This window comes from Accipiter gentilis, chromosome 22 (assembly GCF_929443795.1).
Source record: "Accipiter gentilis chromosome 22, bAccGen1.1, whole genome shotgun sequence".
Lineage (NCBI taxonomy): Eukaryota > Metazoa > Chordata > Aves > Accipitriformes > Accipitridae > Astur > Astur gentilis.
The window spans coordinates 2,027,650-2,042,088 of record NC_064901.1 but is presented as its reverse complement, the minus strand read 5'-3'; the positions used below and the strand labels follow the sequence as shown (position 1 = coordinate 2,042,088).

General features: G+C 46.7%; 1 protein-coding gene across 2 annotated transcripts in view; it reads left to right on the top strand.

The window, feature by feature from the left end:
• ADCK1 (aarF domain containing kinase 1) overlaps positions 1 to 14,006 on the top strand; it is a 90,716-nt gene extending 76,710 nt beyond the window's left edge. For both annotated transcript variants that reach the window (XM_049825612.1, XM_049825611.1), the window contains exons 8-11: positions 6,847 to 6,996; positions 7,246 to 7,443; positions 11,150 to 11,343; positions 12,831 to 14,006. In XM_049825612.1, coding sequence (XP_049681569.1) covers positions 6,847 to 6,996; positions 7,246 to 7,443; positions 11,150 to 11,343; positions 12,831 to 13,002 — 714 coding nt within the window. In that variant the 3' untranslated portion in view covers positions 13,003 to 14,006. The remainder of the gene's footprint in view (positions 1 to 6,846; positions 6,997 to 7,245; positions 7,444 to 11,149; positions 11,344 to 12,830) is intronic.
• Positions 14,007 to 14,439: the final 433 nt, after the last annotated feature.

Here is a 14,439-nt window from a genome sequence, read left to right as displayed (position 1 = left end):
TTCTCATGGTTGACAGCTTTGCAGCTTGAAATATGCTTTCAGTACGGGATTTACCCTTCTGCGAAGAGACAGGAGCTGCTGCCATGTAGCTGCTAAAATTTAAGTGGGATTTCCCAGGATGGGATCCCTTTGTCAGCACAAGTGTAGAAACCTCTCATGTCTCAAGTATTTGTGCTTATAACGCTCAAGTTTTAGATTAAAGGGAGCATGGAGAAGAACACTGTTTCTGGGGAAAATGGCTATTCTTGCCCTTTGCACCTGCTGATTTAGTCTGGGGAGAAGTTTCCTTACAGATTCTCCTATATTCCCTCTCTTCTGAAGCTTAACGAAAATTCACAAGGCACTGGTAAGCAAGGATAGTGACTTCCAGCATTTCCATCTTCTGAACTGTGCAAAGACACTTGGTAAAAGAGTTAAATTACACATGAACCTGTTTCTTACTGACAGTCAGTCTCGAGAATCAGTGTCAATCAATTGCTTAAGTCTTACCAAGATGCTTAACATTCAATCCAAGGAAATATGACTACAATTAAAGCCAAGGGAAGATGATCCCCATGGTCATTTTGAGTCTGACAGAGATGCAAGAAACATTAATTAAAAATTAAATAAACAGCGACTGGTCTTCTCTACCTGTGTCCTTTTGAGAATCTGTAGAAACTTACCAAGTTAGTCCTCCAGTTCCCTGGGCAGATGAGTCAGAATATTTCTCCCCACTTAAATGCCATGGAAGATGGGGCATTGAGCAGGAAAATAATTTCCTCAGTCCCCAACAGAGAGTATGGGGCATTCTAGGGGTACACTCCAGGAGTCCTAAAAATTATTCCTGTATCTTATTGACATCGTGTGTGCCCAGACATCACCTTGCTGTGATGCTAGAAAAATGCATAGTGATAGTACTGCATTACAGAGCACTGTGTTTTGGTCCTCACAACTGCATCACAGAGGACAGAGTGTGAAATCAGATCTCTTGTGTGTGACCATCCTAATCTGCTATGGACAAGAGCCATTTCAAAGCAGAGACATAGAGCAGGCTCCAAATTGTGGTTATTCTCCATCCACACCCTTTGATAATTTGACACCAGTTTAATTGGGCAGGATTGCCCTAGCAGGATTAAGCAAACCCTTAGATGATGGCTGTAATAACAACGAAAGAAAGCAAAAACCCAATACACTCTTCAATCCAATTAACCTTCGATTAAGGTTCCAAAATCAATGCTATTATTTTGGCCTGAGGAGGTAATATTGAGCCCTGAGAAATGAGCTGCACAACGACCTTTACTTTTAATGAGATCAATAGAAGTTAGTGTCGCCATCTCTTAAAATAATTGGCAAATATTACAGCCAAATTAAGGCCAGAGACTAGTATCTGCTCCTGATCTAAAGAGACAGTCACAGATGGAGTTGGGACAGGAAGGGATGATGCCCTATCATGCGGTTTCATCTGGGACTTATCTGGGGCATGCGGTGTGATCAGCTCTTCAGGACTATGTCACAGGATTTTTTATTTTGCCTTTCTTCTTCATGTCAGTTGGAGGCATGGAGCCAGGACCACTCCAGCTTGCTCACAAGGCCAGGAAAGTATCAGTGACTTTCCTTGAATAACCCACGCTGGTTTGTTACATTACAGCTACCCATGAACATGATATATGTGCCATCTTTTTACTGTAGGAGTATTCATAGGCTCAAATTTGCAAGCATTCTTTCCTTTATGAGAAGTTTCTTGCTAACTATCGCATATTGGTGTTTGTAAAGATACTAATTTGTGATGGAGTTTCCAGTGTTTTGTTATTGGCAGGTTGCTCTGTCAGCTAGGTGTGCTGATTTGTTAAGAGGAGAATTGCATACAGGGGCTGGTGTGTGCCCAGGAGTTTGCTATTATGGGGCTGTATTCAAGGGAATATAGTATGAGTTCATCAAAAGTAGCTCCTAATGGATCATGCGTGGGTAACAGGTTGTCTAGGCTTTCAAAACTGATAGCTGCAACAGTTTGCAGGTGTTAACGTATACAAGAAGAAATATATCACTGCTGCTACCTATCCTACAGCTTGGGATCCTCTGAATTAGATGACAGAAATGCAGTACGTGTACTTGGTAAAATACTTTGTACACTGGAAAACTAGAAAAGGTGGGGATTAGTAGGGAAATTGCAAAGTAGTTAAGAAACTGATAGAGGCAATAGTGGAGAGAAATTACTGTAGTGGAGTTCTGTGAGGTTTGCTCTTCAAACAGATCTTATTTAATAAATTCAGTGATGACCTTGACACAAACAGAACTGTGAGAAGGAGGTTGTTGATGACACCAATTTGGGAGGTTGTGTCATTGTAGAGGAGGGCCAGAGTAGGAATAGCACTTGGTGGCCTTGAGGACTGAAGTGATAGAAAGGGATAGAAATGAGCAATACCAAGTGAAAAGCCATGCGCTTAAAAACTAATAAGAAGAGTTTCTTAAATAATCTGGGAGCTTATCAGAGGGAAGTGACATATTAGAATTAACTTTGGGATATTAGTCAATCGCAAGGTAAGTGTGTGTTTCCAGTGCAGAGCAAAAAAGGCAGGTTGACTCCTAGGACACATCAGATAAAGGAGCATCCTGTAGAAATTGATCAGTATTTATGCTGATAATTATCCTACTGGTGAACACACTGGAGTAGTAAATACTGGAGAGGGAAGGAACTAGTTAAAGTCTAGGGTTATGTTAGCTAAGGAAATGATTTAAACTGGACATCTTCAATTGAAGTTAGGCTGGGATTTAGGGGAAAGGTTCTGACCATCTAAAGAGTGAATTTTTGGAACAGCCTCTAAAGTCATGCTTTCTGTCTTATTTCCAATGAACTTGACCAGTTTATAGAGAGACTATGTGATACTGTACAATAACAATCTTTAATGTCTGCACTGCATTCTTATTTTCTTCTGTATTGGCTTGTAACTCATGTAGGATAGTTTGTGACATGTAGCATCCTTGCAATACGGAGTACATAAAATGAACTTCATGTGCTTACTTTGGTGAAGAGTTACTCCAAGTCTAGCTGTTATACATGTATCTGTCACTCCATTGTTTTTGCCCAGGCTGCTGACTCTCCATTTCATCATCTGCAATCTTCTTATTCCTCATCTACAGTTTTTTTCAAAATGAAAACATTGAGCTGAAAATGTGTGGTTTGCCTGACACATTGTCATGGTCATGTCACATAATGTGGCAACGGCACGTTGCTATTTGCATTGACTGGTGAGGCCACAGGCTCACTTGGTGACTGTAGTCATCATGTTCTGCTGCAGCACAGACAGACAAATTGAACTTCTAGGCAATAACACACCTTCTGGCAATAGGCAAGGACATGCCTCTGGCCACAGCCAGAGTCTGGTGTCATACTGACACATCAAGCTCAGCTCTGCTTGCTGACTAGCATAGATTTTTTTCTCATGTGTTATGCCTAAATTATGCCATTCTTGATTACACCCCTTCTGCCTTGTTGCCTTTCTTGTAGTATATTCAGTGCTACAAGTGCTTCTGCTTCCTTGCTATTCAAACCTTCTCAAATCAGTAGACTGCCCCTCCTCTGCCATTCCTTAGCCACCTTTGGAATCTTCAGCCCTTTTAATCTTTTTCCCAAGTAAATTACTCCTGCATCCTGCTAATCTATTTGCTTTCTCTGAACTCACTCTTTGTAGTCTGCATCTCTCTGTTAATGAGGTGTCTGGAAGTGAATGCAGGATTCCAAGTCTGATTATTATTTTTTTACGATGTGCAGTGCAACAATGCTGGGGGACCCTGGTAATGATAAGACCTCATTGTGTTGGATGATAAACAGGGAAAGGAATGATGACCTGGCCATGCCATAACAAAATGCCTGTGTGTTTACTTTGGTCTTTGCTTCTGTAAATCACTGCAACCTTTTGTCTAATTTGTGATGCACTTTCACCCTGAGGTCTTACACAGCCTAAACGCATGCTGAATTTCTCCCTTCTCCTGGGTACAGGTTATCACACATTTGTTTTCTCATCTCACATAACTGCATTCTTCCAAAGTGAATTCTGTATATGTTGTTTATCCAATGGCCTTCTCAATAAGGCTGAAATAAAGGCCCATAGTGATGGGGTACAGTACTGGAGAATTAATGTATATAAACGTTTCATGTTTTTTTCCTAACCTTTTTCTCTAGAAACAGGAACTCCTTTTGTCTGAATTACAATGATAGGTTGCTATTCACTTATTGCACTCTAAGCCCCAGAAATGTAACCCTCCTTTTTTGTTTGGAATTCGACAGTATTGGTGCTTTCTATCTTAATTTAATTTTTATCCTGTTTTAGAGGTCTATCAACAGACAAAAATATGCAAAAATACTTTAGTGTGCAGCACAGCTCCATCTTTTACACTGGGCAATTTTTTTCTTCCAAAAGTAAAGACTGTTTATATGCTTATATCATAAATCCCTGTAACATATATTCTGTATGCTAACTAAATTATACCGAATGTGTTCCTCTTTCTTAAAGAAGCCATAAAGTCTAGTTTCAATGAATTAACTACTGCAGATACTCAAGGTTGCATGCTGGGAAAGAGGTAAATAAAAGTACAGCAGGGAAGGGATAGATAGTATGGGGATCTTGCAGTAAAGATTGTCTTGTACCCATGACCCAGCCTATGGGTCTGAACAGGGCTGTGACCCCTCTGTTTTCATGGTAAGGTGAATCCCGAACTTCTTTTATGTTGCATCATGGTCTGCAAAAAACAATGACCACAGATCTGTAGTAACCTGTCTGCGGACACTGACTCAGGAGGGGAGACCTGCCCTGCACCTGGAGCCTACAGCCGTACCATAAGAAGCTGTTATGAGGGTGGTGTGGATAACTTGGTAAGAGGTGTTTTTGTAGGATTCTAGGATATTTGAGGTTGAAGGGACCTCAGGAGGTCTCCTACTGAACCTCCTGCTAAGGCAGGGTCAGCTATGAGGTCAGACCTCATAGCTTACTCAGGGTGTTATCCAGTCAGGTCTTTAAAACCTCAAAGGATGGAGATTGCACAACCTCTCTAAGCTACTTGTTCCACTGCTTGATTTTCCCAACCTATGCCATTACTGCAGCACAGAGGGAGAATCTGCTCTCTTTGAAGAAGCCCATACACCAGTGCCCCAAATTAATAGCTTTCCAGGCTTTAGCCGTGACCAACCAACAGGTTTGCAGAACTGCCAGCCCTTGTTTGGACTTGGGTTTAATGGGTGTGAGGCATCACATTGTGCCCTAGATTGTCCTCAAGTCCTCAATCTTCATTAATTCTGTGCTGGGGGCACATTGGCCATGCTGCCCCAAGTCCGTTCCTCCTGGTGTGCAGGTCCCTAGGAGGCTGTCTGAATGAGTAACTGCCTTAAAACAGACTATCTGGCACGTCCTTGGACTGTCAGCAAGTGCTACTCAGCTCTTCTAGGAGGTCACGGCACCTGGTACTTTAGTCCTATCCAATTTTAGAGCTTGTTGATCTAGGAAACCTATAAGGGTCACTTAATTGCTCCAGTGATCTCTGCTGATAATTCAGAAGGGAAACATCATTCCCCTCAGTCAGTACTTACAATAACACCTGTGTGGCATTAGGGGAGCTGCACTACAGGAGAATGCAGGGCTGTGCTGTGCCACCTGTGTGGGTGATTTGGCATGGGGGCAGCATTCTCCATGATGCAGCAGGTCCTGCTTGAGAGACCAAGGGTTGTCCCACCTGGTCTTACAGCTGCCCCTGTTATGTGCTGCAGGAAGGGTTCCTGTTCTTTCTCCTCATTTGTAGTTACTTGGGCGCTATTTGTAACAAATGCTCTCCTCAGAGGTGGCCACATTTTGGAGGTAGGTAAAGCAAGCTCTTCCCTGGCTGTCTGTTTTTTTTGCAGGACAAGCTGTTGTTAGTATCCCCGTTACCTCTTCTACCACTTCTGCTTATGGGGACAGATGCCTGTTTGCTGCTTATACTGTGTGTCTGGGGATGTGCTTGGAATAATTTATAACAATTGTCTTTTAATTGTTTGTTCAGCACTCCACTGTGGAGCACCTGTGATGGCAGGGAGGGCTGGTGGTGGGATGTTAGGGCAAGGCTGCTGTGTTAGTGCGTGGCAAGGGATTGATCCTGGGTCCTGGGGATGTTTGCTTGCTCCTAGGAGGTTTTTAACTTTAATAACATCTCTTGGTGATAAGGAGCAACATCATGGAGGGACATGGCAGTGACAGGATGATTTAAACAGCCTTTCTGTGCTGCTTCATCTTCACAGACATTGCAAATCACATTAGCATGGGTCTGAGGAAAGGAAGGGGAAAAGTGGGGGACAGTGTGATGGAGGGAGGGGAGGGGGGACCGATGTTCATTCTGGTAAGCAGATGGACAGGCTGAGTCTCCTCCCACCCCTTCTCTGCTGGGTCCTGCTGCCATCTGTGGATGGAAACACCTGAGTCTTCCTCCAAGCGGTCTCTCACCCACCCCAGTAGCTCTTTCCATGCCTTCCCTGTGAATGCCTGTCTGCCCCTATCTGCTGTCTCACTTTCCTTCTCATTACCAGAAACCCCATTCCTACCCACAGGTATTTTCTCTTTTTTATGCCAGGCAAGCATCCTTAAATAACCCCTGACCCCACAAACACCTTCGTGGTGCCCTGTGCCTGGATCCTTCCCTGAATGTCCTGGGTCACCCCGCCATAGATGCCAGCAGCCACCTTGTGCTTTTGTCAGTGTGAGGAGCTGCAAGAGCTCTGTATGGGGACGTGGGTACATACCAGAGCCTTGCTCCCTGCAGCGTTGGCATGTGGGGCTGCCCCCCCTCCCTGGCAGGCACCCTGCTGTGGGTGGCAATGTGTGACCATCTCCTGTCTCCTCACAGATCTCTCGCAACCTGGGGAAGCTCTACAGTGAAATGATCTTTGTGAACGGCTTTGTGCACTGTGACCCACACCCAGGCAACGTGCTAGTGAAGAAATGCCCAGCCTCTGGCAAGGCCCACATTATCCTCCTGGACCATGGGCTTTACCAGGTATGTAGCTATTGGGGGGCCTCCAGGGCCTTGTGAGGCTGCCTGTGGGCATCAGGCTGAAAGAGCATACCCGGCTGCACCCTTGCCCACCTAACCCTGTATTAATAAATTTTTCCTATTACTCCCGTAACCCTCCAAGGATATTTCCTGGCTCTGAAATGGGGGATAGGGCACAGCTAGAGGGTACAAGGCCTTCCCCCCAGTTCCCTGGCCTCCATGGACTTCTGGGGGCCGTGTTTCCCTCCCCAGGTGCTGAGCGAGTCATTCCGCATGGACTACTGCCACCTTTGGCAAGCCCTCATCAAGGCCGATATGAAGAGGGTGCAGAAGTACAGCCGGCGGCTTGGAGCAGGGGATTTGTACCCTCTCTTTGCCTGCATGCTGACCGCCAGATCCTGGGAGTCTGTCAACAGGGGTATTGACCGGTCACCAGTCTCAGCAAGCGAGGTAGGTCCTGTGTGCCCTTCCCTGCCGTGTGCCCTTCCTTCACCTCAGGTACCTTTCTTTGTTGTAACCGCTTGCACCACTGATATCACAGTGATGCTGGGCAACCCCTGGCAGCTCTGTAGCAAATTCTGCATTAATAGCTGAGCTAGAAAAAGCCAGGACTCATTCTGCAATGTGTTTTATAGTGGCTGAACTTAATTTCCCAGTTTCACTTGTCATGGGCTGCTTAAACTTTGTATAATATTTTAATGGCAAAGTGTTCACCAGTTCTGGCAGGGGAAACATTTGTAGATCAGCCTTTTCTTAAAAAAGTGTTGAATGCAGCTGTGCAGGGAACCATCAAGGAGGATAGGTTAAGGTAGAGGAGACATAAAGACTAAGTGGGAAGACATGAGAAGGATAATGCGTTATCACTATTCATGTAAATGACTATCAGCACTGATACAAACTCCTAAAAACCCTTGGAAATTACCACCCAATCAGAAACCCTATTAACTTGGAGTCAAGGTTGCTTAACTGCAGATCCTGTCAACTCAATCACTACAAATCTAGGAAATTGCCACTTACATTCTCCACCCTTTCCTATCCACAGGTGCTGGGATCCCTCTCACACCTCCTCCCACTCCTGACATGCACACACTGCCTTAAGAATAGTAGCAGCCCCTGCCAATTGTGCTGTTTTTAGAGATGAGCATAAAGTGATATGATTTCAGCCAGTGGACTAATGTCTGTAGGTAGAAATATGTTGTATCCTCTGGTTTGTTTTTACCTGCACGCATTTGTAGAACAGAGGATGAAATTCATTTAAGTAGCCTTATAATGCTGTCCTGTGAAATTCTCTTCTGGAAGTCTCTTCAGGTTGGGGTTTTATTTTGATGGATGTGGCGGAATTTGCTGCACTGGCTTGCCATTATCCATAGCAATGAGTAGGTCAGATACCCTGCATAATGGACACCCCTGCCCAGTAATTTGATTGCTTCCTCTCTGAGTTAATTTTCTACATATGAGAAATAATATAGTGACTGTCTAGGAGATCTGTGCTTGATCTGGTGAGTTCTGGAGCTAGTAGCTCCAGAAAAAAATGCAGAGACACCAAAGGGAATTGACACAGAACTGGCTTCAATACTACAAGGCCAGTGTTGAATCTGAGCTAATAAGCAATGTTTATCTTAAACTGGCTTGTGAAGGTTATGCCAGAGGTGTAACTGTAGTTGCATGGTGCCTTGTGTGGGCTGATGAACTTTGTCAATGAGTTGAATTGTGTGTACGGAGCCAGCTCTGTTGTCTTTGTCTACATGACACAATTAATGCTGAAACTGGATAATCCTGCAGGAGATAATGGGGAGCTGAGCAGATTTGCTGTGGCATTAGGAAGTGAGCTGCTGCTTGTCCTTAGTTTAGAGGTGAATTTGAAAGATTGTGCCAGTAGCAAGAGCCAAGCTATGTAGGCAGGTACCATCAGCACAGAGCTCCTGAGGATGTATCTACATAAGAGTAGCCTGTGAGACAAGGAAGCAACCCTCCTGAAACAAAATCTTATCTTCAGTGCTGTGCCCAGTCTGGGGCACTGCCTATCAAGAAGGGTTTGGTGAAACTGGGGCAAGTCCAGTAGGAAGCTACAAGGACTAGTGGTCAAGCAGATAACAACCCATGAGGTAAGTCTGGGAAAGTTAGGGCAGAAAAAGTCTAGAAAAGTGCAGGTCGAGAAGAGTTGTAGTAGTGATTCTCAAATCTGTTAAGGACTGCTGCAAACAGGACAAGAAGTAATGGGTTAAAATTCATCTAAGGACATTGGGGTGAAACATGAGAAAAGCCAGATCTAATGGCAAGGCCAGTGAAACACTGGTGTGGATGATCTGGGGAGGCTTTGAGTCACATCAATGGAGAGTTTTACGAGCAGGCTAAGCAAATGTGTGAGGATTGCCATAGGTGTAGTTGTTCCTGCCTTAAGCCAAGGCCAGGCAGCTGACTGTTCAGGATGGCTGCTAGCCTCATCTCATCTGATTTTTATGATTGTGTTTTGCTGCGTCCTGCAGTAGCCTCAGCAACTGCAGCCAAGGCGCTTTTCTCAGGTCCTGTGGCATAGCTTATTTCTTTCTCTGAGCACAGGCTTCGCCGTTGACAGAAAATGACAGTTCTGATGACAGATCATGTGGTTGTTTTGTGATGTGGACAAGCAGCTGGAGATAAAAATAAAAAGAAAAGAAATAGAAAATAAAACCTATGTGTGGAAAATAAAGTAGGCTCTGCAGTGATGCTGGCTAGGGTAAGGGATAAGAGATAATCAGGGATGAATTTTCTGCCAACAAATAATGGAACAAAACATTTAACGTTTAGGAGAGCTAAGCATCTTCTTGCTGAAGCTTTGTGTATTTGGTCAGTGACGGAGGCAGGAGGACACAAAGATTTATTTGTCAGCAGCAAAGCAGCCATGGTGGTATGTGAGCTGTATATGTCTCTGACCATCCCAACCTGCACGCTCTATTTGTGCAGGTCTGTTTCTTTCTAATAAGTCTGAAATTCACCAAGAGTATGATATCCTATATTGTGAAACAGCCATAGGCTGGCTGGCCCTGATTCCAGAGGAGAAAAGATTTTAGAGCTATCCTTTCCCTTTCCTACAAAGGAGTCTCCCTCCTGTAAAAAGTCATTTACTGTCCTCTGCATGTGTCCTGCTGGATTCTGGAGATTTCAGATGTTCCAGGAATTTGCTGATTCATGTAATGGCCTCTGTAGGAAGAGGTAGGGACACGGTATGCATATGGGATCAGCTCCACACCACACTGTGCTACATTTACTGGTATGGTGGGGGAACTCTCAGATCTAAAAAAAGGCAGAAGAGTGGGGGCTGGCTGTCTTGCATGCTATGGTGGGTCATGTTTGGAGGAGAGCCTATCTTAAGTGGCTCAGGCTGTAGCTCATCAGTTATCACTGTGATCTTTACCGTGGGCAGTATATTTGTTGGAAGCTGGGGACCAAGGAACATGAAGGACCATGCTGCGTCTGCCTTGGTCTTACACTCTTTCCTTAAGCATCTGCTGCCAGACAGGATATGGGACTAGATAGACCCTTAATCTGACAGATGGCAGTTTTTGATCTTTTGAGTTAGCATGACGCTTAACTGCATAATGCTTTCTCACCTCTGCTGAGTTGTGTTGACAACAGAGGACTTAACTAGGTCTTGTAAACAGCTTCATCAGTGTAGCATAAAGCCATCAGTTGCATAGGACAGCAAGACAAGGAGCAGCCTGGTTGTCCTTGCAGCACGCCTCCACCTTTATGGGCAGTCCTGTGCTACCTGCACCTCTGCCAGCTTTGGGGCTGGTAAGGTGAGACTTGGTCAGAAGACTGCAAGGGCAGTAAGTATGATTGCTGTGGGCTGCCTGGGGCCACGAACTGAGATAGCAGCGAGTGCCCTGTTTTCCTAAGAGGCTATTAATCCTGCCAGTGAGGGGACAGGGCCCCCATCTTACTGAGGGGCAGGTGGAATATGGCAAGAGTGATCTGTGACTGTGCTGTGAGTCCTTGGGACAGCCAGGTGTCTGCAGGAAAGCAGGACAAAGAGCTCTTTAGCTTCTGGCCTAGATTCATGGTCTGGAAAAACACCATCTCTTCCTGCCAAATGTCATCTGCATCTGGACTTGGGTTTCCCATGCACTCTCAGCTTCTCTCTCCTTTCTCCCTGACATGACCTGGCTGGCCGCAGGATGTGGAGATCCGGTCCAATGCTGCTGCTTACCTACCCCAGATCACCCAGCTCCTCAACAATGTGCCCCGCCAGATGCTGCTGCTGCTGAAGACCAACGACTTGTTAAGGGGGATTGAGTCAGCCCTGCACACGCGTGCCAGTGCCAGCTCCTTCCTCAACATGTCTCGCTGCTGCATCAGAGCCGTTTCCACGTGAGTCTCTTCTCCAGGCCCCAGAGGCCAGACATGGAGCAGCCAGGGCTGACTGTCCCTGGGGGCCAGGGGTTGAGGGGGGGGGGGGGGGCAGAATCCCACAGCCCGCAGGCCAGCCAGGGCCCAGTCCCACAGTAGCTGAGCAAGGTGAGCAGGACAGGCCCTGCGATGGCGGTCAGGTCCAACCGAAAGTCCTTATCACAGTGCAACATCCTGGTGACGGGGGAGGTCCAAGGTCAAACCAGAAACTCGATCTGTAGATCGTGTCTAGTGGCTGTCAGCCAGGTCCATGGTGACAAGACAGGGCTGAGGTCAAGCCAAGAGGTCAGTATGTGAGTTGAGGTCCAGGTCAAGGGGCTTCACAGCAGGGCGTGAGCTGGGGACCATTACTCCTCCAGTGTAGCTCGGGCAGGGACTGGAGGTGCAGGCCTGAGATTAACTGGAGCTCCTGGGCCTATGAGCAGAGGGTTGGGGGAGGTCTCAGGCTAGTCAGGGCTATTAAAGGCTTATTAGAGCCCCCCACTCAGGGCCCTGACAAGGCCTAACTTGACCTCTTGACCTCTTACTCTTAGTTGTGGACCTCTCCCCCTCATTAGCACATCGGCTGTGATCCTACCCCTGCTCAGTTACGCATCTCAGCCTCTGTCTGTGCTGTTCTCACGCCCATCAGCCTCTTCAGAGAAGAGGTCTGTCACCCTGGGGCTGGGGACAGGGATGGAGTTGGAGGCCTTAAGGTAAGGGTTTAGGGTTTGGCCCTGCCAGAGGAGGGGAAGGGGCTTCCTGCCTATTACAGGCATTACCACTGGGAAGTATTTGTGGGTAGGGGAGATCTGTGAGTTCACTGCTGCCAGTTTCTGCAGCCTGATTGAGGGGCTAAGGCTGACTGTGAAGATCAGGTTGATGTTTAAAAGCCAGGAACAGGAGTCATGCAAGTGATTTCCATCTGTGAGTCTTATGAGTCAATGCACTTCTGTCTCAGATACCTCCTCCTTGCAGAAGAAATAACAGTTATTTTTCGCTGGCTGATGAGGGACCTACGAAGCCCAGTTAACCTCTGCTTCTAAAGAAAAGTGGAGAATTATTTTTCCTGGAATCAGTGTGTCAGGATTGCTGGACTCTCATGACTGTGCTACCAGGAAAGGCCATAGGAGTGTGTACCTGTCCATGTCAGCTGAAGTGAAGCTGGGCGTAGAGGCAGAGGATGCCATGGCCCAAGGTCATGACATGGAGTGGGGAGAGAACTGGGGTCACAAGGGAGCAGGCTGTCTTTTCTGCCAGATTCATGCTGGGAAGGCAGTCCCCAGCTCCTCAGGAACATTACTTGGAGAAAATCCCTACTCCCAGGGGTCCCCACTGCTGTTCATTCTCCAGATGTGGGACGTTCCCCTCCCCTGGGGAGCGTCAGTTGTACTGAAGATATAGGACAGGCCTCCTTCCTGCTGGCCTATATCCTGCTGGATCTAATGTAGCTGTTTCTCTCATTCTAGGTACCAGAGGAGCAAGAGTCACTCGCTTTACAGGAGGGCCCAGATCTCACTCGCAGAAGCCCTGAGCCTGTGGCAGATCAACTTGTATGAACTCTTCCTGTGGCTGAAGGGGTCCCAGCTGGGGAACTGGGTCATTGCTCTCCTGAGCCGGATGCACCATTCCATGTATTGACATGAACGGGTGGGAGAGGCCCAGGTTCTCCTTCCCTCCCTTCTGCTCTCCACGGCACATTTGCCTTTCTGACTGTTTCTGTCTATTCTGTGGGCTATTTTTGGTTCTTGTTCCACGTTACATGCTGCACTGTCCTTGCCTGTTACAGCATTAGCTTTCTCTGTGGTGCTGAGAGGTGGAGTCGGTACTGGAGCTCTGCCATTTCATGGTTTAGGAAAAGGAGGTGCAGGATACTGTGTGTCTGGAAAGGCAGGGTACTTTCTTTCCCTATCTGAGTAGGGGAAATTCCACTCAGATTCCAGTGGGACTGCATTGGAAGCAAAAGCCTTTCCTTGGCTATTTCTTAAACAATCTTACAGAATTTGAGAGAATCCCAACCCTGCTTAGAATACCCCAAAACATTTCTCAGACCCTCAGAGAAAGGTGGTAAGTCCCTTTAAAATCCAATAGGGTTTATATTAGTTTTTGCAATCTCCTTAGTCTGATTTCTGTTCAGGTGGGCAGAGAGTTTCTCAGAGCAGTGAGTCCTTGTGGAAAGCTGACACTAGGGCTTCCTCTCCCAGCAGCAGGGAAAGGTGACCCTAATGGTGAGAGTGGTGGACTGGGAGTCTGGCTTTCTGAGGTTTGTCTCCAGTCCTGTCAGAAAGTGCCTCTGTGTTTTTGGACTTTTCCTGGCCTGTTTCCTTGCAGGTGAAATGGGGGGACAGTGGTCCTGCCTCTTTTCCGAAATTCAGGGAAGGCAGGAGGAATGACAACTCAGGGCTCTGAAACTGCTGGTAATGTATGTGTCCTGTACAGTACCGTCACACAGCAAAATAAATGTGTTGTATCAAAGACCTCTGCGGGATGGATGCCTGGCTGTGTACTCAGGGTGATGTTTGGGCCTCTAACTTCAGTCCTGTTTCCATTTCTCCACTGAGTGATGCCAGGCAGCATTTTTAACTCCTTGCAAGCCAAACGAAATGGCCTCTTGGTCTCTCCTCTTCCCAAGAGGTTTGTTCCACATCTGGTGCTGCATCACATGTGTGTTGGGATGGAGGAGTGGGCATTGTTCTGCTGGGAGGATGCACCACTTCTTGCCTCCCAGATCCACGCTGAGCCTGCCGCCTCTGTGCCTGTGGGAGCGAGCTGCAGCACGTCCGTGAGACATCACCATCCCTGTGCCATGCACTGAGCATTTCACCTCGTCACTGCCTGTGATGTTTCACTGCTCCTGCCTCAGCAAAAAAACCTGCCACTTGCTTGGTGGTGCAAGTGACGGGTCTGATGGCTCTGACTGTGCAGCTATGGGATGGCTACCAGGAGGTCTCACCCAGAGGCCTCCTTTATGTGAGATGTATCTGGGATCCTGGGAGACATCCCTGCTACTTGTGAGGATTCCTGTAGCCAGGAAAGGTGGATGGAGGTGACTGCTTAGATAATTTCAGCTTTCCCATA